The following is a 13037-nucleotide window of genomic DNA, read 5'->3' on the forward strand; positions in this document are numbered from 1 at the left end:
ATCAATTTTATTTCATTACATATAAAACTGAGAAGATGTGGTATAACTCTCAATGATACAACTCTCAATCAGAGACCAAAATGACGTAGAAGTTGACAGTTACATGCATTTTTCATTGGAACGCGTAATTTTAATGGCTGACAATAATCTCGAGGCACGAATTGCAATATCATATTTTGTTTCCGTATACAATACAACGGATATGACTTCACGCACTTTCCGTGACAATGTTAAAATAATGCTTGACAGAACTCTTAATTTGTCATGGAAGAAGCATACAAATGTAATTATAAGATTTGAATGATTTTATTTATAATGTCATCGTGCGCTCTTTTTTATGTCATCGTGCGTTCATTTTTTAATGTGAAGCGCTTCTACGTTGCTTCGGTTCTGAAAAAAAAATACAAAGGCTATGGCTATGGCTATAGGTGGTATTTATGGAACGCCACAGCTGCCTTTTGATAACAATAACCATACCATTACGGGTAAAGATATACCATGAAGCAAATGTTTTATACGATAACGACATTTGACTATAATACATGTACGTTACGCACGGTGTTCGGTTTAGTAATGGTAATGTTAGTTGACGTCGTTTTTCAATTATTTCATCCTACTTCTGTACCAAACGTCAAAGCTTTGCAGCTTTTCATTAAACGGCTTGCATTTTGATGTTTAACTATTTATTTAAAAAAAAAACATGTTAACATGACTGATTACCAGTATATATTTTTGACATCATGTTCTTAACAAAATGAAAGTGTGTATTTCAAATATTTGTCACTGCCCAAGCATGTCAATTGTTTCAGAATTCCGTCATCACAAGTATCTAGGACTAGGCATTTATATCGATTGGAAACAGCCAGTACCAAAGCGTGTTGTGCTTCAAGAGTATAAATGTTATTAACCCACCTTCAAATATAATGAGTAATTTCAAATGCGTCTGTATGTCGGATGCTTGGAAATGACTTTTAGTGTATACAACATATACAATCGTACTAGCAGACGCATCTATGTTACTAGAATCCAAAAACAACTTAGCGAATCTATCTCGTTATAACAACTTAGCTAACTTGTTTTAACAACTTAACTTACTCGTTTAAACAACTTAGCTAACTAACTCGTTTAAACGACTTAGCTAACTTGTTTAAACAACTTAGCTAACTTGTTTAAACAACTTAGCTAACTTGTTATACCAACTTAGCGAACCTATCTCGTGTTAAACAAGTTAGCTAAGTCGTTTTAACGAGTTAGCTAAGTTGTTTAACGAGTAAGTTAAGTTGTTAAAACAAGTTAGCTAAGTTGTTGTAACGAGATATATTCGCTAAGTTGTTATAACAAGTTAGCTAAGTTGTTATAACGAGTTAACTTAGCTAAGTCGTTATAACAAGTTAGCTAACATGTTTAAACGAGTAAGCTAAGTTATTTAAACAAGTTAGCTAAGTTGTTTAAACGAGTTAGCTAAGTCGTTTAAACAGGTTAGCTAAGTTGTTTAAACGAGATAGCTTAGTTGTTAAAACGACTTAGCTAAGTCGTTATAAGGAGTAAGCTAAGTTGTTATAACGATTAAATTAGCTAAGTCGTTATAAAAAGTTAGCTAAGTTGTTTAAACAAGTTAGCTAAGTCGTTTTAACAAGTAAGCTACGTTGTTTAAACGAGTTAGCTAAGTTGTTTAAACAAGTAAGCTAAATCGTTAAAACAAGTTAGCTAAGTTGTTATAACAAGATAAATATGCTAAGTCGTTATAACAACTTAGCTAAGTCGTTTAAACATGTTAGCTAAGTTGTTTAAACGAGATAGCTTAGTTGTTAAAACGACTTAGCTAAGTCGTTATAAGGAGTAAGCTAAGTTGTTATAACGAGTTAAATTAGCTAAGTCGTTATAAAAAGTTAGCTAAGTTGTTTAAACAAGTTAGCTAAGTCGTTTTAACAAGTAAGCTACGTTGTTTAAACGAGTTAGCTAAGTTGTTTAAACAAGTAAGCTAAATCGTTAAAACAAGTAAGCTAAGTTATTATAACAAGATAAATATGCTAAGTCGTTATAACAACTTAGCTAAGTCGTTTAAACAAGTTAGCTAAGTCGTTATAACGACTTAAGAATAAAACTCTACCCTGACACTAACCGGCTTCCGTAGATCTGTGTAATTTTTGGTGATGATACAAATTTTTTTTTTAGAGTTATAATTGAGTTTTTGGATAAAAAGGGAGGGGGCACATGTCGCACCGTATCTCAAAAAACATTAATGATTATTACTTAATACTTTACAACTTTACACATTTCTTTGTTATATTAATATAAAGATCTGTATAGTTTTTGGTGATGATTCAAAATTTTAGTTTTGTAAAATGAGGATTGTATTCACATGTCGCGCCGTATCTCAGAAACTATTTATGATTATTGCATAAAACTTCACACACAAGACGAAGGGCGTATCATGCGCTCATGGCACAGTTGTTTATTTTCAATCGTGAACAATCCAGCCTAAGACTTCAAATTCAACGGGATATTGTATATATATTTCTCATCGATGTTATTATATTTTTTATTTATTTTCATTTTGTTTCGTTTATTTCTGTTTATTCATTCGTTTCTATGTCGTATCGCACTTTATAGTCACCCAATAGTATCGTACCTGTCTGATGTTGATACTGGAATTACCGTTCGGTTTGAGTACGGATATCAGAGATGAACACTTCTTGAACACCTTCAAATAATAATATATCAAAACATAATTGTTTTCAGCACATTGTCATCTCAACATAGACTTCCTATATACTAGGATACTAGGTTACAGCAAGGATTTGTATAGTTACTTTACAAAATTAATCCTTGGTTATAGGACGTGCGGCTGGAATATGTTACATTTTTCTGCTACTTGTTATGTGAATATGTAGGAGAAAATATCAGAAATATATGATAAGTTAAAAAATAAATTTTTGGTAGTGAATTTTCTAACACAACTCATGAAACCAAACCAAAATGGAAAAAAGTCACACTTTTACATTACGCAAATTTTGAAATGCTGTATGCATTTGTAGAATCTTAACCATACGAAAAGGGTAGGGTACAGGAACCCCCAGAGTCACCCTAATCAATTGAGTATTGAAATGCACCCCTTCCCCTTTGACCCGAAAGTGTCTATGTATAACACTAGATAAAATTGTAAAATTTATATAGAAAAGAAAAGATTTATCAACTGTCAGCATTGATTTGTTAACTTTGTTTAAAAGATCATTATGATTTTAACGATAATGTCATTTTAAACATATGCCGATCTGGCTCTCATCTACATTTGTATTAATAAATAATAATATTCAAGAATACGGCTAATTGTAATGGGTACGGGATACGGGTTTATACACATTTTGCATTGTACCTGTCAACATGATTTGCAAAGATGCGCTTTAAGTAAACCATCTTAAACAAACAGGTTGCTGTCATAATAATTAAAATTTGGCGAAAAGAATATAGACCATCTTTTTGGTTTTGTCTTGTATGTTATTTAGTTTTTGTTATTTATTTTTGGGAGGTACCAATCTGTATGTGTCGCCTATCTTGTCGCACCAAGTCTTTGCAACTCCGCATTGCTGAGGGTAAATGCAACATTTGAGTCAATAAATTCATTCATCTAGAAGGCGATCTCTTAAGGCCCGCCAAAAAATTTCCTTCACGGCCTTTTTCTCTCTCTCATTACCATCGATGTTGCGGATGAATTTCGCGGGAATTTTCGCCGCTATTCCTAGAGTTGTCTTATGGTATGATAAAATGGTCTTGAGATATGGTGAAATGGTATTATGATATGATAAAATGGCCTTATGATATGCATGGTGAAATGGTATTATGATATGATAAAATGGCCTTATGATATGCATGGTGAAATGGTATTATGGTATGATGAAATGGTCTTATGATATAGTGAAATGGTTTTATGATATAGTGAAATGGTCTTATGATATGGTGAAATGGTATTATGGTATGACGAAATGGTCTTATATTGTAATCAAATAGTCTACTGGTATATAGATTACACCTCTAGCTTGATATTAAAATATGTCTTTATAAGATAGTTATATGTCATAATAGTATGACAAAATTGTTCCATGTTGTATCGAGATGATTGTATAGTATACAAATTTATCGTTATAATATACTGTGGTGACAAAATAGTATGAACAAGTTGCTTTATGTTATATTAAGATATCTTTATAGTAAAAAATGTATCTTTATGACATAGCAATATCACATAATAGTTTAGTTAAATGACAAATCAGTATGAAAATGTAGCTCCATGTTATATCAATATGTCTTCAAAGTACGAAATATTATCTTCATAACAAAGTGAAATGACAGAATAGTATGAAAAGGTAGCTCCATGTTGTATCAAAGTGTCTTTATATACTCGACTTCGTCTCGTGGGGTCATTGCCGGGGGATTCACCAAAAACTATGGTATAATTTACGAAACACCATAAAACTATCCAAAAGATATGAAATATCTATAACTTAGTGATATAGCAAATTGACAGAATATTATAGTCAAATGTCGTTATAGTATAGAACATTTGCTTCATGATATATCTTTACCCGTAATGATATGGTTATTGTTATCATAAGGCAGCTGTGGCGTTCCATAGGTATTCATGACACTTAAATGTTCGTCCTTCATCACGGAGCATTGGCTTACACCGAGCACCAAGCTATAAGAGGCCCTAAATTACTAGTGTAAAACCATTCAAAACGAAAAACCAACGATAAGGGAATCTTGTGTAATTTAAACGGAAGACGACATTGGGAATGTATGCATATCCTGCTAGTCATGCCTCATACGCTAGTATGTGAAATCACACACTCGGTCAAAATGTCGCAATATGCGGTATTATTTTAGACCATTACTCCGGAAAATACACAAACATTGAAAAACAGTTATATCTTTCCTATCTGTTTATACTTTTATGATTTGAAATACCGAGTCCTCACTATAGTTTACCGTCCATGTTTACTCTAAAATGAGTTTAGACATTAAATAGATCAATTAGACATTAAAATGAAATTGTGTTTGGGGACTGGTCATCAAAATTAATTTATGTTATTTGTTTTTCCAGTGGAAGCGTTTGCTTCAATGTTAAATGCTGGAATTGGACTTGGCTTTGTACCAAATCTTATTGGACAAAAATTGAAATCAGCATGGGTACTAGCCTTTGGAATGGTTTTGAGTACCATCGGTATACTAATGTTATGGAGTTCTACAAAAATGGTATCGTTCTATGAAGATAAAAGCTGGTTAATGGCCCTGTACTTTCTTATCAGTGGTTAGTTATATGATTGTATATATATGCAAGTCTATGTAAGTTTCTGTGAAGACTATGGCTACCTTTTCGGTTTGATTGTTAAGACCCACTAAAATTATTAGACCCTCATCTTCAGAAACAAGACAATTTTTGCGTTGACGAATCTTCGTGGAAAATATTTCCTATGTAAGGTTTAAATTGAAATTGCGTAGTTGTTTCAGAGTTGTGGGAAACAAAGCATAAAAAAAAATAACTTATACAAGCAACTGAACGCCTTTCTTTATATAGTTATATCTTTACATGTATATATCAAACTATCATAGTCTATCAATTTTTTAAATACATACATATGCTGAATACTAAAATTTATGATAAAAGGGATGATTTTTCATTTCCTATCGTTAATTATCCGTTTTTAGATGGTGACGTTCCCTTGTCACCATCTTACGGTGTTTATATATCTCAACTTGTACGATTCGCTCGTGTATGTAACAATGTTTTAGATTTTAACGAGAGAAATTTATGTATTACTGAAAAATTATTACACCAGGGTTTTCGATATCACAAACTAGTCAAAACATTTACTAAATTTGATCATCGGTATAAAGACATCATTCGTAAATATAGCTCAACATGCAGACCTCTAATACGTTCAGGTATTTCACATCCAATTTTTATGGAAATATTCTTTATAAAGCACAAAGGTGTCAGTATTCACCTCAGAAACTTACAAAACCTTTGAATAGACTTCTTAAGAAGGGATATAATTACGATACTGTTGTCAAGTCATTAAAGATTGCATATTTTGGCGTTAATATTGAGTCACTGATAAGGTCTTTGCATCGGAACTAAACACATTCATTCTAAAAACAGTTGTTGGCATGACACGGGTTATGTTCTTCTCATATATGTTATGATGGTATGATACTAAACCCCTAACGGGAATGATTGTGCCTGATGTTCATATGATGTAATCATAATCTTTCAGTCAGTTTAATACCAGACTCAAGCTGGCAGCCACTTTCATCGGCCAATCAAGATAGCAGCCACTTTTTTCCAGCAGCCAATGTTGACTATATGTCTAAAAACCAAAAAACTGCATGAGGCACAAACGTTCCAAAAATCGCTAAATCTTAGTTAAATGCAATCTAACAGCGGAAATCGACAATTTCACGGTTTCTGCTAATTTCTAAAGCATTTCATTCCGTTTTAAATATGTATGTAAGCGGTCTGTCCTTTATTTGACATTCGATAATTGATATTCAATATCCACCCGCCTGCTAGCCGTCGGTTCAATATTTAAATTAGTTGAAAATCACTATAAAGCCTGAGGGAAAATATACCATTTTATGACCCCTTCAAGCTGTCATTAATTTTCGTTGTCCTCGAATATATACCCTGATACAAGTTGTATATTTGTCTTTATGTTATATAGATTTTTATCAATAAAACATTACAGAGGATTCACCAAAGATGTAATTTAATATATAAAATATGAAACAAAATCCAATTACTCCAGAAACATATAGAAACATACATAAAAATACTTATGGAAAGCCAAAAAAGAAAAGAAATTAATAGTGAACACCTACCAGAGACTGCTTAAATGACGGTGACCACCCTAAGACGACTTTGGACCTCTGTGGTGGCCAGACGGGCCCGGATCCCAGAAAAATATTTAAGTGGGGAATAGCTTGGGTCAATACCTTTAAAATGGGCTAGGTCCGGTTCGGAACTTTGCCGTTGGTATATGCCGAAAAGTACCGAATGTATGCATATGGTTAATACGGCAAATTACGTTAAGGGGCACCTTTGAACCTCTGTGGTGGCCAGACGGGCCCGGATCCCAGAAAAATATTTAAGTGGCAAATAGCTTGAATCAATACCTTTGAAATGAGCTAGGTCCGGTTCGGAACTTTGCCGTAGGAATATGTCGAGGAGTACCGAATGTGTGGTTGATATGGAAAATACGTAAATGGGCAACTTTGAACCTCTGTGGTGGCCAGACGGGCCCGGATCCCAGAAAAATATTTAAGTGGGGAATAGCTTGGGTCAATACCTTTAAAATGAGCTAGGTCCGGTTCGGAACTTTGCCGTTGGTATATGCCGAAAAGTACCGAATGTATGCATATGGTTAATACGGCAAATTACGTTAAGGGGCACCTTTGAACCTCTGTGGTGGCCAGACGGGCCCGGATCCCAAAAAAATATTTAAGTGGCAAATAGCTTGAATCAATACCTTTGAAATGAGCTAGGTCCGGTTCGGAACTTTGCCGTAGGAATATGTCGAGGAGTACCGAATGTGTGGTTGATATGGAAAATACGTAAATGGGCAACTTTGAACCTCTGTGGTGGCCAGACGGGCCCGGATCCCAGAAAAATATTTAAGTGGGAAATAGCTTGGGTCAATACCTTTAAAATGGGCTAGGTCCGGTTCGGAACTTTGCCGTTGGTATATGCCGAAAAGTACCGAATGTATGCATATGGTTAATACGGCAAATTACGTTAAGGGGCACCTTTGAACCTCTGTGGTGGCCAGACGGGCCCGGATCCCAGAAAAATATTTAAGTGGCAAATAGCTTGAATCAATACCTTTGAAATGAGCTAGGTCCGGTTCGGAACTTTGCCGTAGGAATATGTCGAGGAGTACCGAATGTGTGGTTGATATGGAAAATACGTAAATGGGCAACTTTGAACCTCTGTGGTGGCCAGACGGGCCCGGATCCCAGAAAAATATTTAAGTGGGGAATAGCTTGGGTCAATACCTTTAAAATGAGCTAGGTCCGGTTCGGAACTTTGCCGTTGGTATATGCCGAAAAGTACCGAATGTATGCATATGGTTAATACGGCAAATTACGTTAAGGGGCACCTTTGAACCTCTGTGGTGGCCAGACGGGCCCGGATCCCAGAAAAATATTTAAGTGGCAAATAGCTTGAATCAATACCTTTGAAATGAGCTAGGTCCGGTTCGGAACTTTGCCGTAGGAATATGTCGAGGAGTACCGAATGTGTGGTTGATATGGAAAATACGTAAATGGGCAACTTTGAACCTCTGTGGTGGCCAGACGGGCCCGGATCCCAGAAAAATATTTAAGTGGGGAATAGCTTGGGTCAATACCTTTAAAATGAGCTAGGTCCGGTTCGGAACTTTGCCGTTGGTATATGCCGAAAAGTACCGAATGTATGCATATGGTTAATACGGCAAATTACGTTAAGGGGCACCTTTGAACCTCTGTGGTGGCCAGACGGGCCCGGATCCCAGAAAAATATTTAAGTGGCAAATAGCTTGAATCAATACCTTTGAAATGAGCTAGGTCCGGTTCGGAACTTTGCCGTAGGAATATGTCGAGGAGTACCGAATGTGTGGTTGATATGGAAAATACGTAAATGGGCAACTTTGAACCTCTGTGGTGGCCAGACGGGCCCGGATCCCAGAAAAATATTTAAGTGGGGAATAGCTTGGGTCAATACCTTTAAAATGAGCTAGGTCCGGTTCGGAACTTTGCCGTTGGTATATGCCGAAAAGTACCGAATGTATGCATATGGTTAATACGGCAAATTACGTTAAGGGGCACCTTTGAACCTCTGTGGTGGCCAGACGGGCCCGGATCCCAGAAAAATATTTAAGTGGCAAATAGCTTGAATCAATACCTTTGAAATGAGCTAGGTCCGGTTCGGAACTTTGCCGTAGGAATATGTCGAGGAGTACCGAATGTGTGGTTGATATGGAAAATACGTAAATGGGCAACTTTGAACCACTGTGGTGGCCAGACGGGCCCGGATCCCAGAAAAATATTTAAGTGGGGAATAGCTTGGGTCAATACCTTTAAAATGAGCTAGGTCCGGTTCGGAACTTTGCCGTTGGTATATGCCGAAAAGTACCGAATGTATGCATATGGTTAATACGGCAAATTACGTTAAGGGGCACCTTTGAACCTCTGTGGTGGCCAGACGGGCCCGGATCCCAGAAAAATATTTAAGTGGCAAATAGCTTGAATCAATACCTTTGAAATGAGCTAGGTCCGGTTCGGAACTTTGCCGTAGGAATATGTCGAGGAGTACCGAATGTGTGGTTGATATGGAAAATACGTAAATGGGCAACTTTGAACCTCTGTGGTGGCCAGACGGGCCCGGATCCCAGAAAAATATTTAAGTGGGGAATAGCTTGGGTCAATACCTTTAAAATGAGCTAGGTCCGGTTCGGAACTTTGCCGTTGGTATATGCCGAAAAGTACCGAATGTATGCATATGGTTAATACGGCAAATTACGTTAAGGGGCACCTTTGAACCTCTGTGGTGGCCAGACGGGCCCGGATCCCAGAAAAATATTTAAGTGGCAAATAGCTTGAATCAATACCTTTGAAATGAGCTAGGTCCGGTTCGGAACTTTGCCGTAGGAATATGTCGAGGAGTACCGAATGTGTGGTTGATATGGAAAATACGTAAATGGGCAACTTTGAACCTCTGTGGTGGCCAGACGGGCCCGGATCCCAGAAAAATATTTAAGTGGGGAATAGCTTGGGTCAATACCTTTAAAATGAGCTAGGTCCGGTTCGGAACTTTGCCGTTGGTATATGCCGAAAAGTACCGAATGTATGCATATGGTTAATACGGCAAATTACGTTAAGGGGCACCTTTGAACCTCTGTGGTGGCCAGACGGGCCCTGATCCCAGAAAAATATTTAAGTGGCAAATAGCTTGAATCAATACCTTTGAAATGAGCTAGGTCCGGTTCGGAACTTTGCCGTAGGAATATGTCGAGGAGTACCGAATGTGTGGTTGATATGGAAAATACGTAAATGGGCAACTTTGAACCTCTGTGGTGGCCAGACGGGCCCGGATCCCAGAAAAATATTTAAGTGGGAAATAGCTTGGGTCAATACCTTTAAAATGAGCTAGGTCCGGTTCGGAACTTTGCCGTTGGTATATGCCGAAAAGTACCGAATGTATGCATATGGTTAATACGGCAAATTACGTTAAGGGGCACCTTTGAACCTCTGTGGTGGCCAGACGGGCCCGGATCCCAGAAAAATATTTAAGTGGCAAATAGCTTGAATCAATACCTTTGAAATGAGCTAGGTCCGGTTCGGAACTTTGCCGTAGGAATATGTCGAGGAGTACCGAATGTGTGGTTGATATGGAAAATACGTAAATGGGCAACTTTGAACCTCTGTGGTGGCCAGACGGGCCCGGATCCCAGAAAAATATTTAAGTGGGGAATAGCTTGGGTCAATACCTTTAAAATGAGCTAGGTCCGGTTCGGAACTTTGCCGTTGGTATATGCCGAAAAGTACCGAATGTATGCATATGGTTAATACGGCAAATTACGTTAAGGGGCACCTTTGAACCTCTGTGGTGGCCAGACGGGCCCGGATCCCAGAAAATATTTAAGTGGCAAATAGCTTGAATCAATACCTTTGAAATGTGCTAGGTCCGGTTCGGAACTTTGCCGTAGGAATATGTCGAGGAGTACCGAATGTGTGGTTGATATGGAAAATACGTAAATGGACAACTTTGAACCTCTGTGGTGGCCAGACGGGCCCGGATCCCAGAAAAATATTTAAGTGGCAAATAGCTTTGGTCAATACCTTTAAAATGAGATAGGTCCGGTTTGGAACGTTGGCGTTGGTATATGCCGAAAAGTACCGAATGTGTGGTTAATACGGAAATTGACGTTAAAGGGCACCCTTGAACCTCTGTGGTGGCCAGACGGGCCCGGATCGCAGAAAATATTTAAGTTGGTAATAGCCTTGGTCAGTACCTTTAAAATCAGCCAGGTCCGGTCCGGAACTTTGCCGTAGGGATATGTCGAGGAATACCGAATGTTTTGTTGATATAGAAAATACATGTACGTAAATGGACAATTTTGAACCTCTGTGGTGGCCAGACAGTGCCGGTTCCTAGAAAAATTTTGAAGTGGCGAATAGCTCGGGTCAATACCTTTAAAATGAGATAGGTCTGGTTCGGAACTTTGCCGTAGAGATAAGCCTAGGATTTCCGAAAGCATGTGTGGTTAATATGAAAAGTTCGTTAAGGCACACCTTTGAATCCCTATAATGGCCAATATCTTTCATTAGTACAACCTGGGAACAGTATATATATGTTCCTGGTACAACACCTCCAAATATAGATAAATTAAGATGGCTTCTTATAATGCTAGTAAAAAAGAACACGAATATAAAGTGTATGGAACTTGTTTGGTAACCTTCTTTCATTTAAACAGGTTAAATTTAAAGTAGGGGACGGACACAGTTTTAAACTTTAAAGAAAAGAATGTTTAAAAAGGTGGACCGAGAAAAGTCTTAACTGGTGTCCCAAGTGTTAAACACTTAAGCCCAAAGGTATCGCATCAAGGATTTTACTGACGAAAAAGTACAAAGTTCTTTTTATGAACCTTAACTTAAAAGACGTCACCGGATTTGAACCGCATCGGAAAGGTCTTGCGAAAACAAAACAGGTGTGGATAAAAGAGGTCTTTGTTCCATGAAAAGGGTAACCTAAGTCCTTAAACTCTTGATTTAAACAATAAGATTTGCAGTACCAACCTTTTAGCAAGTATAGGCTTTGACAGTTTGCCCAAGATTATAAAGGATACTTTCGTTATGCGAGTATTAATGTGGTGAAGGCTTAAACATCTGGACTACGTCTTTACCAAATAATAAACCACTAACGGATTTTAATCTCCCACCAGCATGTTTCGATAGAATACACATCCTCAGACTCTCTTGATTTTCCTTGTTTTGGTCTTAAGCTTCTATTGACAACTAAAGTTTCAAGAGTTCATCAATGTTTTATGTGTCGAGTTTTTAATCTGATTTACCTCGAGTTCTTGGTGCAGAGTGGTCTTAAACTCATCTAACTTTTTCTCGAGTTCTTTAATGACTGTATCATATCCTTTCTCTAGCCGTTTTATATCTCTCTTTATCTGGTTACACGCGGATTGTAATTTTAATTCTAACGGTTTCGTATAGTGTTTCAATTGACGCATGACTCGTCGTTTTGTTGCAGCATCCGTATTATTATTCTAAGATTTAATGTTAGTGATACGATTGTTGTTCATGTTCAATTCTTCAAGCAATTGACTCCTATTTATTTCTCAATTTCCATAAAGTCCAAATTTGTCTGTCTTGGAAACGCAACTTCATCAAGGTTCTCCTTCAGACAACAATTGTGACAAATACAAACAAAAGTGTCCACAGACCACTGGTGCTCTTATCTGAAGTTCATCGGTGATGTAGTAGATCTTAAGTTTCAAGAATTTACCATTACGTAAGGGGGAATTAAAGTCCGTAAGAATCAAAATACGATTTGCTTGTTGTCGTCGTAAACTAACACGTCCAATGGGTTCCAGGTCTCATAATGGAAGGGTTAAAATGTCATCAAAAACGTCTTGCAATCGTTAAATGTAATGTTCTGTCAATTGACTTGTTTCTTCGTTCCTTTAGCTTTCCTTGTGTGTTGACCATCACCCATTCGATATTAACACATCTTGTAAGAATCCATACAAAGTTAGCCATCATTTGACCACCACATGCATACCAATATTTTTTTTTGTTGACGTTGGTCGGAATTCGAAAACGGGTTGTCCATACAATAGTTTGATGTGTCAATCTTGTTATGTCTTTGTAAAAGTCGTTGGTTTAAATTTAATAGGCTTAACTATCAGTGTCGGTAAACAATTGTCGAACTTTGTTCCCGTTGGTTTACGCACAAAGTCCAAATGAATGTCGTACATTTAAAAGCTTTGAAA

General features: G+C 37.2%; 1 protein-coding gene across 4 annotated transcripts in view; it reads left to right on the plus strand.

Annotated features, from left to right (window-relative positions):
• The window catches only part of LOC139513010 (sugar phosphate exchanger 3-like), a 55026-nt gene that overhangs the window by 13294 nt on the left and 28695 nt on the right, over positions 1-13037 (plus strand). For 3 of the 4 annotated variants that reach the window (XM_071301066.1, XM_071301068.1, XM_071301069.1), the window contains one exon: positions 5102-5308. The exons of the other annotated variant lie outside the window; for it this stretch is intronic. In XM_071301066.1, the coding sequence (XP_071157167.1) occupies positions 5102-5308 (207 nt within the window). The remainder of the gene's footprint in view (positions 1-5101; positions 5309-13037) is intronic. 4 annotated transcript variants of the gene reach the window in all.

Source organism: Mytilus edulis, chromosome 2 (genome assembly GCF_963676685.1).
Source record: "Mytilus edulis chromosome 2, xbMytEdul2.2, whole genome shotgun sequence".
Classification (NCBI taxonomy): Eukaryota; Metazoa; Mollusca; class Bivalvia; order Mytilida; family Mytilidae; genus Mytilus; species Mytilus edulis.